At 37.7% G+C, this 17,855-nt stretch overlaps 5 protein-coding genes across 5 annotated transcripts; 2 read left to right on the top strand and 3 right to left on the bottom strand.

Moving 5' to 3' along the window:
* Positions 1 to 119: 119 nt before the first annotated feature.
* Positions 120 to 2,678, bottom strand: LOC136268406 (countin-1-like). The gene is made up of 6 exons (XM_066063739.1): positions 2,611 to 2,678; positions 2,342 to 2,552; positions 848 to 977; positions 687 to 799; positions 398 to 634; positions 120 to 346 (listed from the first exon to the last, which is right to left on the bottom strand). Exons 1-6 carry the CDS (start codon positions 2,614 to 2,616, stop codon positions 261 to 263), a joined length of 783 nt encoding a protein of 260 aa, XP_065919811.1. The 5' UTR covers positions 2,617 to 2,678; the 3' UTR covers positions 120 to 260.
* A 293-nt stretch (positions 2,679 to 2,971) lies between these two features.
* On the bottom strand, positions 2,972 to 4,856 carry LOC136268407 (countin-1-like). Its single transcript, XM_066063740.1, has 6 exons — positions 4,698 to 4,856; positions 4,476 to 4,647; positions 4,268 to 4,400; positions 3,483 to 3,595; positions 3,188 to 3,424; positions 2,972 to 3,136 (listed from the first exon to the last, which is right to left on the bottom strand). The coding sequence occupies exons 1-6, from the start codon at positions 4,701 to 4,703 to the stop codon at positions 3,051 to 3,053; spliced, it is 747 nt and encodes a 248-aa protein (XP_065919812.1). The 5' UTR covers positions 4,704 to 4,856; the 3' UTR covers positions 2,972 to 3,050.
* LOC136268405 (peroxisomal 2,4-dienoyl-CoA reductase [(3E)-enoyl-CoA-producing]-like) lies at positions 4,793 to 8,602 on the top strand. The gene is made up of 10 exons (XM_066063737.1): positions 4,793 to 4,972; positions 5,022 to 5,073; positions 5,120 to 5,185; positions 5,233 to 5,302; positions 7,587 to 7,646; positions 7,699 to 7,763; positions 7,813 to 7,875; positions 7,934 to 7,964; positions 8,015 to 8,119; positions 8,295 to 8,602. The coding sequence occupies exons 1-10, from the start codon at positions 4,836 to 4,838 to the stop codon at positions 8,501 to 8,503; spliced, it is 858 nt and encodes a 285-aa protein (XP_065919809.1). The 5' UTR covers positions 4,793 to 4,835; the 3' UTR covers positions 8,504 to 8,602.
* Positions 8,603 to 9,476: 874 nt separating this feature from the next.
* LOC136268401 (coiled-coil domain-containing protein 42 homolog) lies at positions 9,477 to 11,483 on the top strand. Its single transcript, XM_066063734.1, has 9 exons — positions 9,477 to 9,588; positions 9,640 to 9,849; positions 9,902 to 10,059; positions 10,110 to 10,192; positions 10,251 to 10,363; positions 10,427 to 10,486; positions 10,539 to 10,649; positions 10,866 to 10,976; positions 11,024 to 11,483. The coding sequence occupies exons 1-9, from the start codon at positions 9,511 to 9,513 to the stop codon at positions 11,099 to 11,101; spliced, it is 1,002 nt and encodes a 333-aa protein (XP_065919806.1). The 5' UTR covers positions 9,477 to 9,510; the 3' UTR covers positions 11,102 to 11,483.
* LOC136268394 (hemicentin-2-like) lies at positions 11,233 to 17,839 on the bottom strand. Its single transcript, XM_066063725.1, has 5 exons — positions 17,567 to 17,839; positions 16,148 to 16,909; positions 15,809 to 16,069; positions 14,503 to 14,961; positions 11,233 to 11,632 (listed from the first exon to the last, which is right to left on the bottom strand). The coding sequence occupies exons 1-5, from the start codon at positions 17,781 to 17,783 to the stop codon at positions 11,316 to 11,318; spliced, it is 2,016 nt and encodes a 671-aa protein (XP_065919797.1). The 5' UTR covers positions 17,784 to 17,839; the 3' UTR covers positions 11,233 to 11,315.
* Positions 17,840 to 17,855: the final 16 nt, after the last annotated feature.

Raw genomic sequence — 17,855 nt, forward strand, 5'->3', positions numbered from 1 at the left:
CGCTGCCGACCCTTTTACGCCGCTCGCTTTTTGATTAGTTGGGCTGGTGGGTGTGGTAAGGTATATACTATCTATGAGTATAGTCACATATGTAAATATGTCCTGAAATCCAGTAGCAGTTCAAGTCAGTACTTATAGCAATGGATAATAACTAGTAATCAAAACAGCAATTGCATGCATACTTTTTAAAAATACAAAGCAGATAACAGTTAGCTAGTTGCACATATATGGCACATAACCATATAAGTCCACAGTCCTCTTCAGCCAGTAATCTCAAACACTAGATGGGCTTCATCATAAATGAAACTATGTGGGTGCTTACTTCCACACTCTCCAGCACAGATAGCTAGTAATAGCATGTATAGATAATGTTAGTTGTGTAGCAAGAAACACTCACCAATAGTAACATTATAAAGACCAGGCAGCCAGTTCTCACAAGGACCTTGAGTTGGATCACAGTCAGGATCTGGTTCAGCCCTGAGGTTCCACTCCACATTGTATGTACCAGGTGATTGTGGCATGTTAAGTTCAACATCTTCAACTGGTACTCCATCAACAGTATCAACGAATATACCCACTTCTCCCGTTGATGTTCCATTCTTACTCACATATGTCATTGGAAATATGAAGTGTCCTGTGATGTATGCACGTGTACATAAATATGTGTAGCATAGGCCAATTCAAACCTCTTGGACCAGACTTTGGGGTTACAGTAGCATTGGTAATGGTGGCATCACCATTATCATTGTAGCCACATTGATCCAATAGTTCACAGTAGTAGATAGGATCAAGATCAGCTCTGTATATGAACAGTGTATTTAATACAGTTGTTATTAATAGAACTTACTCCTCTATGATTTTGATGAACTCCCGAATCCCAAAAAGTGCACACAGAACATCACAAATTTCTCCAGTAATTTTGTTTGTCTTTTCAGCAAGTGCCCCACACAAATCTCCACACTCTCCAACAACACCCTCTTTTAAACAAAAAATATGAACATAGCGCTATATGACTATGGTATATAGGTGTATAGAACTGAGCAATTGGTGTTGTTTTTTTAGTAAGGAGTTTTATTTATGGTAAACTTTCTTTCTTTCTTAGTTAGCTATAGATTTAGTTATGGTTACTGTCTGTGATGCTTTAGTTTTAGTTAAGAACATGAAAATCTTTTAGTTTTACTGAATCTTTTGGTTTTACTTTTAGTTTTGGTAAATTATTTTGTTGTGTTTTATTTATAATATGGATTTGTTTATTTATTTATTTATTATTTGCTTTACAGCGTACATACAAGATATGTACAGTATAATCACTAGTAGTTGTTAAGATCTAGTGTATACTGAAGGTACACTGGTGTCCAGTGCTAGTAGCCAGGAGTAAGTAGTTATATAGTAATTATTAAGATTAGTTATAGTTACTAATATTATATAAAACTCATTAAAGTAATGGTTACACCGTTACAGGTGATCAAAGTTGAGGACTTATTACAATTACTACAGGGACAAACAAAAGAAAAAGTGCATGCGTTGTCAGGATCAAAACTCTGTTCAAAATGATTCCAAAGAAAGTTTGTGAAGTTCATCGGTTGTACTTGATATTAGGTATAGGTTAAAAAAATTCCATATACGAGGGAATCTGCTGAAATAGAAGTTGCTGCTGGAAACATGGGTACTTCTTACATGTTGTAGTTTACAGATAGAACCTAATCGCATGTTTCCTTAAGTGAATTTAACGTATAGGGGCATTTAGGCTTTTGATAAAAAATTGTGTCACAGATATCCAAAACGTAGCTACATTAAAGGCAAAATTTGAGCTTAAGTAATCGAGATTTGGTTGCTGGTATAGTCATTCAATATTTACTTCATTGCGCGACACTGAAGCTGTCCTAGTTGTATTTGCTTTTAGTTATAATAGTCTTAGTTAACTAAAATTTGTCTTGTCTTTTCCAATGGCTATTCAAGTGTTGAGTTTACAGTGGCACTGGATAGCTAGCTAACATCCTGTTCTGAATTTGATGATGGAAAGTTTCATCCTGCAAGTAGCTATCTGCATTGCATCATCACACCTTTACTGTAGGGTGCAAAAAAATGATAGGCTGAATTAAAACGATTGCAACTCGGTGATTCAGATATTGACATATTACGTTACACGATAATATCCTGCAGTGGTTAAAAATTATATGGGGCTATATAAGCTAATTGAGGATGCTCCTAGATAGTAATTTTAACCCTGGAGAGTACATAAAGACAGTAAATTAGTACCTCAAAGCATGGAAGTCCCTTATAGCAAGACTGCTTTCGTTTCCCATGCGTTATCACATGATAAACAGCCACGCCTACTCACCAAGTATTAAATTCAACAGAATATTGAGCGACTCTACAGCAAACTGGATACAGATTTTGCAGAGCTCATCTGAGCCAACTCCATGCTGCTTGTCTTGAGTTTTCACTACGGTTGACTGAGGATCTTGTAATTGGTAGCGTGTGACCTTGATGGAATAACCCGCCAGCCCTGGTATCAGGAAACTCGCCAAAAGTGACAGCAATAAAGCAGTCTTTTACAAAAAGAAATTAATGTAATGAACACTGCAAGTTATGATATATGTCGCGTACCTTCATTGAAGATATCGATGCAAGGTTGAATGACCTTATAAGTTTTCCAACAAACAAAAACGGAGTGACTAAAGATATCCGGATAAGTGCAAAAAGTGGTTTAATTTTTTTTAAATGTATTTTTATTTTTTAAAGATACTAAGACAATGATAATATAAATAAAGTGGGCAGAGAGGCAAACTCTGCCCAGTCCTGGGATGATGGTATTGTTGCGGTTTAATTGCATGCCACAAGATTCTTAAAGCATATAGATATTAAAGACACACCTTGACTCTAGTAAGGGCCGCACTAGCAGCACTGCATGCCATGCAGTAGTTTATCTAACATCAACACTGTTAACGTTTTGAATTTAATATATAGCTATAGCTAATAGATCCATATTTCATGACACTTAACAAACATATAAACTTTCAACTTGACACTCATAACACTCAGTCATATTATGCCGTGATCTCAAATGTGAGGTGGGCTTCATCATAAATGGAACTATGAGGGTGTTTACTTCCACACTCTCCTTCACAGATAACTATAAACCACACATCAATAATGAGACGTTAATACAGCAATGTACACTTACCAATAGTGACATTATAAAGACCTGGAAGCCACTTCTCACAAGGTCCTTGTGATGGATCACAATTGGGATCTGGTTCAGCCTTGAGATCCCACTGCACACTGTATGTACCAGGATTTTGTGCAACATTTAGTTGGGAATTTTCAGCTGGTATTCCATCAACAGTGCCAATAAATATTCCTACTTCTCCAGTCCCTGTTCCATTCTTACTCACATACGTCATTGGAAAGTGAAAGAGTCCTACATATGCAACAATGTTAAATAAAGATAATCTGTGTTACAAGTTTATCATCCGGACCTTGTGGACCAGACTTTGGGATGGCAGTAGCATTGGTAATGGTGGCATCACCATGATCATTGATTGCACATTGATCCAATAGTTCACAGTAGTAGATAGGATCAAGATCAGCTCTGTGATCAAGATAACAGTAATATGACTGCACACACACCTACATTTTTATGCCGACTGGACTAGCTATAATGCACTATTTTTAAACTTAAGATGACAAATTATAAAAGAACCTTTTCACCAGTTTACTGAATGAAGGAATTTCAGTATCTGCAATTAAAACATGGTTCACAGCACGTGGTTGCTCCATCATCTGAGCTTCTATGAAGCCGGATCAACCTTGATATGGGGTTTGTCCATATGCTGATCATTGTGGAAATTATATCTAAGCAAGTTTTGTGTCATTTGCTAGTCTTTGTAAGACTTGTAGTGTATTCAGAATACTTTGAAACTTTTTTTAAAATGTACAGTCAGACGGAGACGGGTATTTACTAGTAGGGTTGAACAAACACTGCAAATACTTGTGTACTTGCTAAGGATTTTGGTACTCAAATAGTAAAATTACTACTTGAGTACTTGTTAATATCATGTGACCCAGCTTACAATGCCTTGCATGACGTATCTGTCATCCATCATGAAGGCTGTAGAGTTTGATTGGTGTATTATTGCTTGTCAGAAACAGCATACGAAAGTCCACTTTAATCTTACATTTGGGCTGGAATGCCTGCTGCATGGCACCAGAGACATGCAATGCCTTTTATTGTATCAAAGTGCATTAGCTACTAGTGACTTACTCTTCTACTATCTTGATAAATTCCTTAATGCCAACCACATCACAAAGGATATCACAAATCTCTCCAGTTATTTTGTTGGTTTTCTCAGCTAGTGCCCCACACAGATCTCCACATCCATTAATTACTACACCATCTAAATAAGCAAAATATTTAAATTAGCTATTCGTATAAGCATAAGGCTGCCATAATTGTAGCCACGCCCACTTGCCTAGTATTAAATTTAGCAAAGTATTGAGAGCCTTGTCAGCAAATTCAATACAGATCTTGCAGCCCTCAGGTGAAGTCACTCCACGTGATTGGTTATCAGGTTCACAGCGTGTGAATTCTATGGCCAGTCCTGGTACTAACAAACCGGCCAATAGCCACAATGCCAAAGCGACCTTTGTTAGCACAAATGGTATTAAAATAAAAGACTGTACAGATCACTCACTTTCATCGTTAAGATTTTTTAACCAACAGGACGGGACCTGGTGTAGCAATCAAATAATTTAATATCAATATGCTACGTAGTCATGTGAGAGAAAAAAACGGGACCGATATCCGGAAATAATTCTATTTAGGGCGCACCATGGCTGCAGAGCACGACGATTACTGCTTGAAGGAATATTCCCACACATTCTTACCGGATGTCCTCAAAGACCAAGTCGCTTTTATTACAGGAGGGGGGTCAGGAATCGGAATGCGTATTGCAGAGATTCTAATGAGGTCAAAAACTCCCACTAGCATCACGTGGTGAATATATCGTTCACTGCAGACATGGCTGCGATACTGTGATATGTAGTAGAAAAGGCAAACGCCTGGAAGAGGTATAATGATGTTACTGTGACATAATGATCCATATGCTTGCTACAGGCTGCTGTACGACTGAGGGAGGCAACAGGTAGGAGATGTGTCCCAGTAGTGGTGGATGTACGCCAGGTGAGTGATACATGATAAAGTGCTCCTTGTTGTAATCGTGTGTACAGAGTAAGCAAGTGAAAGAAGCTGTGACATCAGCTCTAAATCAATTTGGCAAAATTGATATCCTCATTAATGGTAAGCGACAAATTGTAAAGATTGAGATAGACATTTTTAACCCTCATGACGTGCAGTTTAGCTGTGTTCGTGAATGTTTTACATGCTGGACCCTTTGTTATCAGTTGTAGTATACTTGGAAATGGTCTGGGAAATCTGGAATACTTTTATACCTGTGAACTCTTGGAGCAGAACAAGACACATGGGCAGTGCACATGTGTCATGTCGCCAGAAAGTCACCATGGGTGTATGAAGGAACAGATGTTTTTCATGCATGCATAGGTCCACAGTCCCTTCTTGAAAACATGATTTTTGAATTCTAGCTGTCCTCCATACCAAATTTAACTATGTGCATTTGTGAAATGCAAGCCCTCAAAGTTTTTTCTTGTTTTTGATTCTTCCAGTCAATTTTTTGCACATTTTACGAAACCCAGTGTAAACACAATGCACGTAGTCTCATTGTCATGAAATTTAGCGTATTTTAAAAGGAATTATTGAGCACGTACCAAGTCTGGTAAGAATCTGATAAGCATTCACCAAATTATGAACATATTAAGTTAATTTCTCTAATAGAACAGTCACCAAGTAGCAAAAGGTGCACAAAAATGTTGTCCACATCTCCATACCTAACTACTAAACTGAATTGCTATTGTCATGTCACTTAATTTCTACCTTATAGATCATTGACAAGATTGCCATGCGCCATTATAAAGATGCAATAATGAACTACAATGGAACCTCAGTTATCTGAACCCCTTGGGATCACAGGTGATCCATAAGTCTGAAAAAATTGTATCTTTGAAATATAGATAACCTTGAAACAGCACAAAGAACATTTTTAAAAATTCAGTATAATCAACTACCCTAATAGAGTCACTACTCTAATAGAGCAGTCATTTCCGTAGTACAGTTAACCAAGAATCCAAATAAGTGGAGTCCGGATAATTGAGGTTCCACTGTAGCTTTTCAAAACATGTCTGTTGAATTTTTTATGGGCGAGCAGTGATAAACAAGCTGTATTTGTGTGGAAGCTGATTTTTTTATACTCACCTCTGCCTGGTGATGGCAAATTTAAATAAAAACCTTTATGTGATAATAGAGCAGTGAAACTGGACAGAATATCATACCCAGCTACTGAGCAGTTCATGCCTGTTTATACGGTTAACTGAATAGAATAACATTTCCTGTAACTTTTATGCTGCACCTAACATGTAAGCTACGTACCTTTAACAGTTTGTGAGATTGTCCTAATAGTAATAGGAACCAAGTGATTCAGAATCCTACTACAAATGATTTTAAAGTACTATCAATGTTAGAAAAGTACGCATTTTTGATTGAATATCTTAGGTATTGGTTATATAGTTACGCAAAAAGCTGATAACTGGTTGGTTATTTGGTTTACCTGGTGAGGTTTCACAGCACTAGTGTGATGTGGGTACTGGGTAGAACTAGTGGGTGAACTAAAGATGTGATAAGAAAATATGGTGCGTGTATCCATAAATGCCCAAAATTTACGCATTATATTTTGCACCATTCCATTCAAAGTCTTATACTTCAACACTCACATGCGTTATTTCCATGAATCAACTGCCATTTTATTCTTTAATGATTGGCGTTTGCTATGGTACCAAAGATTTCTTTCTTGAACAATAGTAAGGTTTTAAAACATTGTTTTGTAACTGATTTCTTCATAATATACTTAGAAAATTTGCTGTAACTTTGTCCCCATTTACACTACAGTGTTGAGATAAACATCAAAAGACTTGTCACATCACGGCACATCATACAGTGTGCAGTATCACGTGATTGTAACTTAATAAATTGGCGGAGTGAGACGAAAACGCGATCAATGCAAAATGATCGTGCTTGTGATGGAAGAGGAAAAAAGACCTTTCAAACTTTATGAATTACTTCTATACAGCCATTTTGTGTTAGACTGTTTTCTGTGAGATCCAAGAACATTTTACTGATGTTCTTGTCATATATTTCTGAACATCATTTCTGTACATTTCATGGTGCCAGACTCCCCTAGCATTTGCATGCTTAGGCATGTCACATGCGCTTCACACATAATAAAAAGTGTATATGGCTGTGACCTCCATTGTAGCCCATGGATGCACTCAAAATTTCTGGGCTCTGGCCCTGAACTTGTTTTACATGATCAATTTATACATTCTAACAACTTTGCCCAGCCCCCATGTGGGTACTTATACTATGAGCAGTTAAGCTCTAGGGTATACATAGTTGTATCAATGAACTGTACTCTTATCTGATAGTAGAGTTATGATGTGGTCTTTGTTTACAGGTGCTGCAGGTAATTTCCTGTCACCAGCCAGTTCCCTGTCACCTAATGGCTTCAGGACTGGTAGGTTGGATCATGTGATCTATTGAGCTCCTCCCATTCATGTTGATTGCAGTGATGGAGATAGATGCAATAGGAGCATACACAGTGAGCAAGACTGTCTATGACCTGTGGATGAAGGTACGTATGATCATGCAATTAGCTGCACCCACTTGTGCCTTTGCAATAGGAACATGGAGGGAACATTGTAAACATCTCAGCTACCCTGTATTATACTGGTACAGTTCTGCAGGTAAAGGGGGTGTAGCTAGCTCTACATTATTATTATTATTATTATTATTTATCTTTAGGTGCATGCTGGTGCAGCTAAAGCTGCAATAGGTGAGTTGCATCCATCATCTGCTGATTTGACATGTAATACGTCCAATCAGATGCTGTTACAAGACACCTGGCAGTGGAGTGGGGTCCCGATAACATTCGAGTAAACTCTTTAGCTCCAGGACCAATTGAGGGTACTGAGGGATTCAGGAAATTAGGTGTGTGTACAAGTGGTATGGACATTAGAGGAATCCCATCATTATAAGGTTTTGATTTTTTTTGAACTTCATTATATAGAATCTAAAGCTCATTCGCTGTCAAGGCACCTTTTGTAGCTAATAGGAGCTTTAGATACAACAGAACAGAACCCCTGTTATGTTAGTAAATCTACAGGGGGTAGGTCACCATACGTCAAAAGCATGGTGGAGACTATTCCAATGAAGAGGTTTGGGACGAGGACGGAGATAGCAGAGGCAGTGGTGTACCTGTGCAGTCCTTCTGCAAGCTATATCACCGGTAGTATATTAGTGGTTGATGGGGGACAGTGGATGGTGAGTGGACGAAGTCTGTCAGAAATGATGTCACGTGCTAGCAAACTATGATGAACCAGATTGTGTGTATTTTGAATTTTATTATATTTTATGTACCTTCAACAGTGTGACTTCAGACAATGTTATCAGCTTGCAGGCGAAGTTATGAAATGTGTTTTGTTGTGCCATTAGGGAAAAAAAGACAAGTATAGTGGGACTAGCTTAGTTATCACTTATATACTAGACAATGATAAATCATTCATTGATTGATGCACATTGTTCAATTGTTCTAATGGGACATACACCAGTTGACAAGTGTACATTTATATATCATGTCAAATGATCTCAGTTTACATAAGTATGCCTTAGCTATTATTGAGACCTGAAGTGATCGTATTATATATAGAAGTGGCCACTCAGTGAGACTGTTCAACTATTCACTGTAGTTGGGCCATTGTGACTTCACTGTTAGTTCTGTATTGATATTCATAACTAAAAATACCTTCAGTTAACAATTCAGGACACCGGTGTTGTCTGAGCACTTTGAAATGGTGCTAATGGACTCGTTAGTACATAAACTTACCTGGAAAATCAGAACACTTTTATAATTATTCTTGTACAGTAATGCAAAGCACTTAGAATAGTCAACAAGATTTTTGAAGTCGCATCTTAGAAATACTGTAACTCTTTAAAAGAACAGAAATTTTCTTATGCAAAAAATGATGCATCATATCAAAAGTCTTTAAAGTTGAATCACAATTATAAAGAAACCACATCTGATAATTTACCATTGAACTTGCAATATACAAGTCATTAGTTGCTTCTTTGAAGAATCGGTACAACCTCCTTACTGAGTCTCTTTAATGACTCTAAGTACAAGAAGGAATCATGATATATGAAAGATATGTTGCTAGGTTGCAACTATCTATACACACTCACACACACTGGTACTTTAACTACTATTGTTAGTCTTTTGCATGTCTGTATAAATGTCAGAAGAGAGTGGCTCAGCTGTAAGTTCAACTGAAGGACACTACTACATCAATAAAAAGTATAGTATACTTGTGTACTATAGCTAGATGGAAATACTACTATTTTTCTTGTACATATGTAGGCATGTAGCGTTTGTTGAAGATAAAATAAAAATACCACCAAAGGTACAAGAACACTCTACAGCTGCATGTCAAATACAATCACTGCATGTACAGGAAGACAAAAGAGCCACTCAGAGTTACCTCCCGAGGCTGCCAATCAGTTCAAGCAGCACTTCATCTTCATTCAACTGGTATGATGGACTGATAAAAAGAAAAGAACTTATTGAAGTAGAGAAAGAGCTGCTGAGAAAAAGGGAAGAATTTTCTGCTAACATGGCTAAGATCGTGAAGAGGAAATTAGATTTTCGGCAAGCATGGAAAAAGGTTGAAATTAAATGGGGGAAGATTATAATGTGTAATGAGAAATCTGTTAAAGGTTCACGATAAAATCAACAGTCTTTGTCCATATATAGAAGACATAGAGATGAAGCGCTGCAAGACAAATCAGAAGGAACAAAGTGAACTTTTTGAGCTTCGAAGCAAGGAAGCTATGTTCAAAAATTTACAAGAAGAATTGCAGACTGCCACTGACAAGTGAGAAATCTTACCATATAGCCAAACTGTATTTCAATATCTTCACACAGGACTACAGCATTACAAGCAAGAATTGACAACCACAAGAAATTTGCTGACTATTTAACCATAGTTGGTGAAATGGGCTTTAAAAGTATGTATGACTTAATATGGTCATTACATTATACAAGTACACATTATGACCTGTATAGACTCGATGATGGTTGATTGTGCAACACCATGTCAAGTTGTGTTAAAGAGATATCAAACATTAGTCAACATACGTGAAGACATATCGAAAAAGATATCAAGCACTATGACTGAGGTAATTCTACCAAGTTCAGTTACCTGCCATGCAGCTTGCACATTGAACAAAATTTTCTTGTAGCTTGACAGACAGCAAAGAGAGAATGACCATCTTCAGTATTCCCATACAGAGAAGTTGTCAGTAAGCACCAAAATACATATTCAGCCATGTTGGGAGTGTTTATTCTACACAGCACTTGACAGCAAAAGCCTCACAATTGGAGAGGAAACTTGAATACCTTACTAACAGGAATAGTGAATTGGAAGAGAGCCTGTTGAGAAAGAGACAAGCGTACAATAACCAGGTAACAAAACACATAGTTAAGGCCATTAATGTTTCTGCCTGGTCATTTCTATGCAGAAATATTGTGCAAAAATGATGCAACGAAAAATTGTATGCTTTTCCTTGCAATACTTCTTTTTGTACATGTTCACATGCCACATCAAAAAAAAAAAAAAACTGGCCTAGTTTCCCTGTCAATTTTGGAGAGTTGAATTAATTTTGCTTATTGCCTTTGCAGATATGTCAGACTTATGGTATACTCCAAGCCATTGACAACATGGCACAAATATGTTGTGAGCAGAAGAGACAAATGCCAACCACTCCTGAAGCTAAACTGAAGCTTATTAAAGTGAGCCACGTAAATAATTTTAAACTAATGACACAATATTATTTTAGAATACCATAATGGAAAAGCAAGAAATCATAAAAGATATTAAATCAAACACAAAGAGAAGGAGCCTTAGCAATTGCTAAAGACAAGAAAGGAACTCTGTAACAACCATGTATGCATACATTGTAAATTGCCAATCTTCTGGGCAGTCTAGAACTATTACATATATCAAAATAGGAAGTGTACTTATGTGACTATAGTTACTTAACAGCAATTTTGCATATTAAATAATATATAATATATGTGAAGAAAATATAATGACTGGAATACAAATGAAAAAATTGATCGTGTAAAATATCATAGTTCATCATCATATTTTGGTAGGAATTCCCCCTTAACTTCTGTACTACATAATTGACAATGATCGAGGGGAAGTCCCTCCCATTGCTTCATTGCATCAGAAGAACATTCCTTCACCTCATAGTCAGTGTAATGCCCATCAATGACTCCATTGCCTTGACTGTCACCCACGTAGAAACAAGGCATCTTAGCTCTGTTCCAAGTCTTGTGATCCCAAATAGCTGGGATTTCCCTGCCACGGATGTATAGCTTGTACAAGATTTGTTCAGCAGTAGGGACTAGCGTGTAGTTAAAATCCTGATGATAAAATTGTCCTGCAAATGAAAATGAAACTAATTATCATGAACTACAGTTTTCACCTAGAAATAAGCATTCAAGCCGAATGCTATTCAGAGGGCAGCATAAATAACATGACTGGATCTGCAAGAACCCTACATGTTAGCACAAGCCTAATTTTACAGTAAAATGCAATAAAAGCAATGGGTGAAATATTAAGAAAAAATTCCCTAAATTTTTAAGTGCTTGTTTCATGGTGAAGAAGGTGATAGTGGCAAAAACCTTGGTAGCATCCAAAGCAAGAGAAGTTTTAAAGTTTATGTTTCGTGTCAGTACTCCCAAGGAGATAGAAGATATGTGTATTAGTCTGCCACGTATTTGATGAGCGGTTTGTTGGTTGTAGGAAGGGCCTGGAAGACAAAACTTACAATGGATTCACCTGTTCATGGAGAACGGTAGAGGACTGCATTCATAAGTTATGACCATTTGATTAAGCAACTGTAGTTTATTTTTTGTATCGTTATTGAATTTTTCTGTTGTTGCTACTTTGTATGTAGTGTTGTAACTTGAAAAAGTTCTTGGGTTCTAGAGCTGAAACTTCAGTTGACCATTCCTTTGGCTATCTACTGTATAGGGCGGCACCAATTCCACTTTTTACCGATACTTCAAATACCAAGTACTCAGCTGGGAAGTATCTGCAAGTACAAGTACCGATACCAAGTACCTTAAAGTAGCTACTTCATAGTGCACAAATTTATTATATAGTGCATTTCATGGTATTTTTGTACATGTTTTCAATATGGTTCAGTTTATAATGAAGTAGCCAATCAAGATTCACAAAGAAAGAAGTCACTGAAATGCAAACCAGTGGATATTCCAGTGTTCTTCTGGAGAAGTGCAGATGATATCATAATGGTGCTTACAAAAACACAAAATATTCTAATACTGAAAGTCACTTCTACCTGATTGCTCTATTAGAGTTATTGACTGTTCTATTAGAGTATATCAATACAAAGCATTTTCACACGTAGGTTTCAGCATAGATCAGTACAATTTTGCTGGTAGTTAGCTATTAGTGTAATACTTGATGCTTTTAGGTGTCCACTGTGCTAGTAAATAAGCAAGTACAAACGAACGATATTTTATTCTCACACGTGATAAGATTGGTATCTGCAACAATATAATGGGCGATTCTGATACTTTATGAAAACAGCAGTATCGGCCCGATACCGATACCGATACTAGAATCGGTGCAGCCCTACTACTGTAGATAAAGAAAATGGAATTCAAAAAATGTACTAACATGTGGCACACTTGAAGATCCTGTCACATTTACTATAGCACAAGTACACAAAAAAATTGTGGATTTTCAACTAGGGTAGGGACCATAGCACATTGATAAAAAGTACCGAAAAAAGCTGGAGTAGTGCACGACATTAAATCATAGTAAAACAATAAGAAGTGTTATGTCCCTACTGTGCATTTCCATTATGAGCACAGTAGGGATATAACACTTTTTATTGTTTTACTGTGATTTAATACTCCACTTGTTTCTGTGCTTTTTATTGATGTGCTATGGTCCCTACTCTAGTCGAAAATTCCAAATTTATTTATTTATTTTGTAAAAAAAAATTATTGACTGGTGACCCACGCATGCCACATCAAAAGAAAGAAATGGTGCCATGCACCTCAGCTATCAACTATTGTCTGAAAAGTGAAGTATCCATTACGCTTCGTTTTCAGCTATATTCAACCTGTTACACAGTATTACGAATCAAGAACTGTTCCAAAAAGTACCTCTACAATCAAAGTAGCCACTATGAAATGTATGGACAATTTCCATTACAAAGAGAAGCCATCATGTGCCAAATCAACACCTTGCTGACAGTAAAGATAAATGGGACACAAAGGAGGACACTGCTAAGTCCATGAAGAATGCACTATATGCCAAAAGGCTCATGTCCAACCGAAGCAACATCGAACAGTGAACCCCATAGCCTTAGCTGTTATTGAGCTATGCTTGTTTGAAGGCATCAGTCAGTCAATAGAAAAATGTTTAATAATTAAAAAAAAAATCCAATAGTGACTTGTTGAAAACGTTTCAGGTTGACTTGAAGGCTTGTTTGGGCTTAGTTTTACCTAACCAATACTGCCCATTGTCATCAGGGAAGAGTGAGGCTCATTTTTGGGTGGTATTTTTTCATGGGCCACGCCCAAACTATTGTGGTCCCTAGCTACTATACAGTACAATAGTACTGTATAATGATTGATATAATTAGGAATGTAGCCACTGAAGAGTACAGGGTAAGAACACCTTTTGATAAATCCAACTGGTATATGAGTCACAACTGAAAGATTCGACTATATTCAAGCATGGAATTTATTTCTATTACTTAAGCACTGTTCAAGGTCAAGAAAACAAGGCAAAGCCAAGTATTTCATTAATCACAAGTTGGACCTTATCATGATTTATCTTACAGTACTACGCCTGATGCTTTATATTGTGTTTTCTGCTTGCCTTTTTAAAAGTGTGCTTCTCAAGGACTTGGCTGCTTTAGTTTTTTGGCCATCGGGTTATCATTACATTCTGTTTGGAGTCATAGGAAAGCTATGATTAATTTCAGGAATTTAAATAATCAACTATAATGTATTTTCCATTAAACATAGGTGTTACAAGATATTTTAGATAGGGGCTCTATCTTAGTTTGGTAGGGCACATGTTGAAATGCAAAAAAAAACACACACACACAATAAGGTCAATACCTGGCTACCCTCCACTAATACATTATAAAGGTCCTCATTTACAATTTGATAGTTTACTACACTGCTTCTCTGAATACTGTGACTGCTCTATTAGAGATCAACCTTTTTACAGAAAACTGTAGGGGCTCCATTATGAATTGCTTACCCATTATTCCATGAGGCTTGAGGTTCAATTCTTCTAATCCTTCTGGATTAAGCACTTGAAACTTGAGACACTTAGCTCCATCAATGTTGTGACACTGTATCAACATCTCGACTGGTTCATATCCTCCCAGTGTCTTAACAGTTATTTTATCATTATCCCTCACTACCTCAACACATGAAGACTGGTACACTGTGTCTCCGTAGAGCTCTCCATTTACAAACAGTTCACATGTTTCAACATTGGCTACAAGACACTCTCTGTTACATGCTAGTATGCCGATCTTTCCATGGAAGTTTAGCTCAGGTTTGATAGGCCAGTTGACAAAATATGAGTTGACATTAATGGAAGGTGAAGAAATCAGATTATAAACTTTGTTAGGATCTCCATGTACTGCATAGCACATGCTTAACTTTTCATTCAACTGTACTGTAAATAATGGATCACCATCTGTAGTTATTCCTATACAAAAATAAACAAGGGTACAAATTAAGACACATGCACGCATGTACACACATGCACGTACGCACACATGTACAAGCACAAATGTACACACATGCATGCATGCACGCACGCGCACTGTCTGTCTGTCTGTCTCCAGAGTTAAAGTCACATAAGTACCAGTACTGAGCCTGGATGACTCACTAAGTTAGGGTAATCCTGGAGATGATCCAGGTTTACTAATCATAGGTATATGCAGACATGATTTTGGCCATGATGTTGGCCATGGGTCATAGAAAAGATTGTCAGCAAAAGGCAAATGTGTAGCTACATATTCGACCAATCACAAACACAAGTTACACTTTCTCATACTAAATTTTCTAGCTCATTTGATGACACAACATAGCAGTGGGTGTGGCTTCACATAATAAGTAGCAACAAACAATGCCATCTTACTGTTTGAAAGATTACACCATGATTTGAAACTGCTCCCACACTCCAGCTCAACTAGTGTTGTCCTCCAGTGACAGCAAAGACTTGTATATCTAATCTATATCCTTGAAAAAGACTGACTATGATTTGCTATACTCTACTCTAATAACAAAGTCAGGTAATGAGCAGCTTCAAATCTTGAGTACGCACATAATCAAGCATACTTATGTAATTTATCACACATGCACAATCCAGGATGCTGTAGCGGACCAGACTCTCCTTGACCCAGACAAAATATAACTCAGGTGACCCAGAAAATCAATCTGGTTGCAACCCCCTCTCTCTCTCACACACACATGCACGCATACACACACATGCACGCATACACACACATGCACGCACGCACGCACACACACACACACACACACACACTCACGGGGTTCAGCAACTGACTCAAACGCTGGGAAGGCATAAATAGCAAAGTCCATTCCACTATAAGTCCTACCAAGTACTCTAGCATAGTAGTTGCCACGAGGTATAACAAATGGTTCACTTCTCCACATAGTAGAATTCTCTTCAGGAAAGGGTTCTAGGACTCTGGCATCAAGTACAGTATTCTGAAAGGTAGTTAGTTCCACTTGATGTATTTCAGCCGGATGATATTCTCCAATGCTCTCAAATATCATCCTTGTAGCCACTAAATATTAGTGATCACACACTTACAATAACCACTAACAGATGTGCCTAACCACAGACACATTAATATAACACATACCTAGTGGAGGCTGTGAAACACGTCTGGCATCAAAGTCAAATGATACCCTAACATCAAGGTCACCCATGGCTCCAGCAGTACCTAACCCATTCTCAGCATATCCATGGATCCTGATACTGGTGGGTCCTGATGATGTAACTTCTAGTAGATAACTGTTTGGTTTAACACCTTTCACAGTGAAGATCTTAAATTTAGGTAGCTCAACAATTGTTGATTTATTTAATAATAGATCTGTACTATCGTCATCTGGAAATGCCTTTGCAGATGGTGATAAGCCGGATAAGTAAATTTCTGTAACTGTTGTGTTTTCGATAATGTCAAACACAAAGCGGCTGGCATGGGGGAGAGGTACTCGATTGACAGCCAGCAAAGCATGTCGTTGATGGTGATCAATAGCTAAGTCAATGAATGGCATGACTGAGTTAAAATCAGCTTCAGACACTTCCACAACTAATCCCAATGAAAAGTCTGCAATTTGATTGTAAACTGGATCAACTGTTTCTCCACATTTTCCAGTTAGAATAAAGTTCACTTGCATTCGTTTTGTCACAATCAAGTTCTTCACATCTTCCAGAAGAAACCTATCTTTTGCGTCAGCATCAGTAATAACAAATACAGAACAGTCACTGTTACAGTTGTCAATGGCACTCTCAAGACCACTAAGGGCCAAGTTAGGGCAGTCACCACCTCCACTGGCATTCAATGCACGCAACGCAAACCTGAACAAAAAGTCTGATGGAAATGTAGCAAGTTGGCCAAGTGCTATGAAATAATGGACAAAAAGTTACACCAGCATACATGCGTGAGTATGTATATACATGTGCATTTTATTACTAAATACAACTGCACTACAGTCTTGCGTGGCCAGACCGCTTTTTTCTGTCATTGAGTAGGGAGAAAAAAGGGTCTGGAACAGTTTGAATCCCACACTCGTCGTGGCACTCCCTGGATAATTGGGGGGTGTTAACCAAAGAAATGTGATGCGTTTTCAAATAGTAGCCGCTTGCGTCAATCAATTACAAGCACGTATTTATCAACCTATGAGCAATAAAGCTGCTTTTGAGATTAAATCGATTGTTAGTTGCTTAGGTAAGTAAAGTCTTTGTTTATTGTTGTGCTGTGGCATTCTTGTACAATGGAGTTTAAGCGCATGGGTTGCACTTATGACGTAGTCTCGTGAAGTGTCAAGACGATTGTGGGATTCGAACTGTTCCAGACCCTTTTTCTCCCTACCCAATGACAAAGAGAAAAAAGCGGTCTGGCCTAAACTGCACTACATCATAGATTGACTCACAGATGGACTACATCATGTGCACACACGTATAGCTATATGCCTGATCTGCCATCATGTCATATTTTACTTGTACACCAAAAACTATATACACCATACGTAACAACGAACTATTCAGCACCACTTACTAGGGTCACCAAACGGTACAAGTGTGAAAACATCTGGCAACGTCCCTCGCTCTCGTCTCACATTGAAAATCTTTGGTAATTCCTCTTGGAGCACCTGTATTTCTAATCGCATTGAATCCGTAGTGTCCACGGCTAAGCACAGACATCCTTGCGCGTCAGAGCTACTAAAATTATAAAACAACAGTAGCAACAGCGAAGTGATCTTTCCACAAGCCATTGTTCTTTGTTATATCGATATCGTTTAGCATTGCTATGGCTCCTATAGCTACAAACTTTGGTGAACACCGTA

The sequence above is a fragment of the Dysidea avara genome, chromosome 10, assembly GCF_963678975.1.
Source record: "Dysidea avara chromosome 10, odDysAvar1.4, whole genome shotgun sequence".
In the NCBI taxonomy this organism is placed as follows: domain Eukaryota; kingdom Metazoa; phylum Porifera; class Demospongiae; order Dictyoceratida; family Dysideidae; genus Dysidea; species Dysidea avara.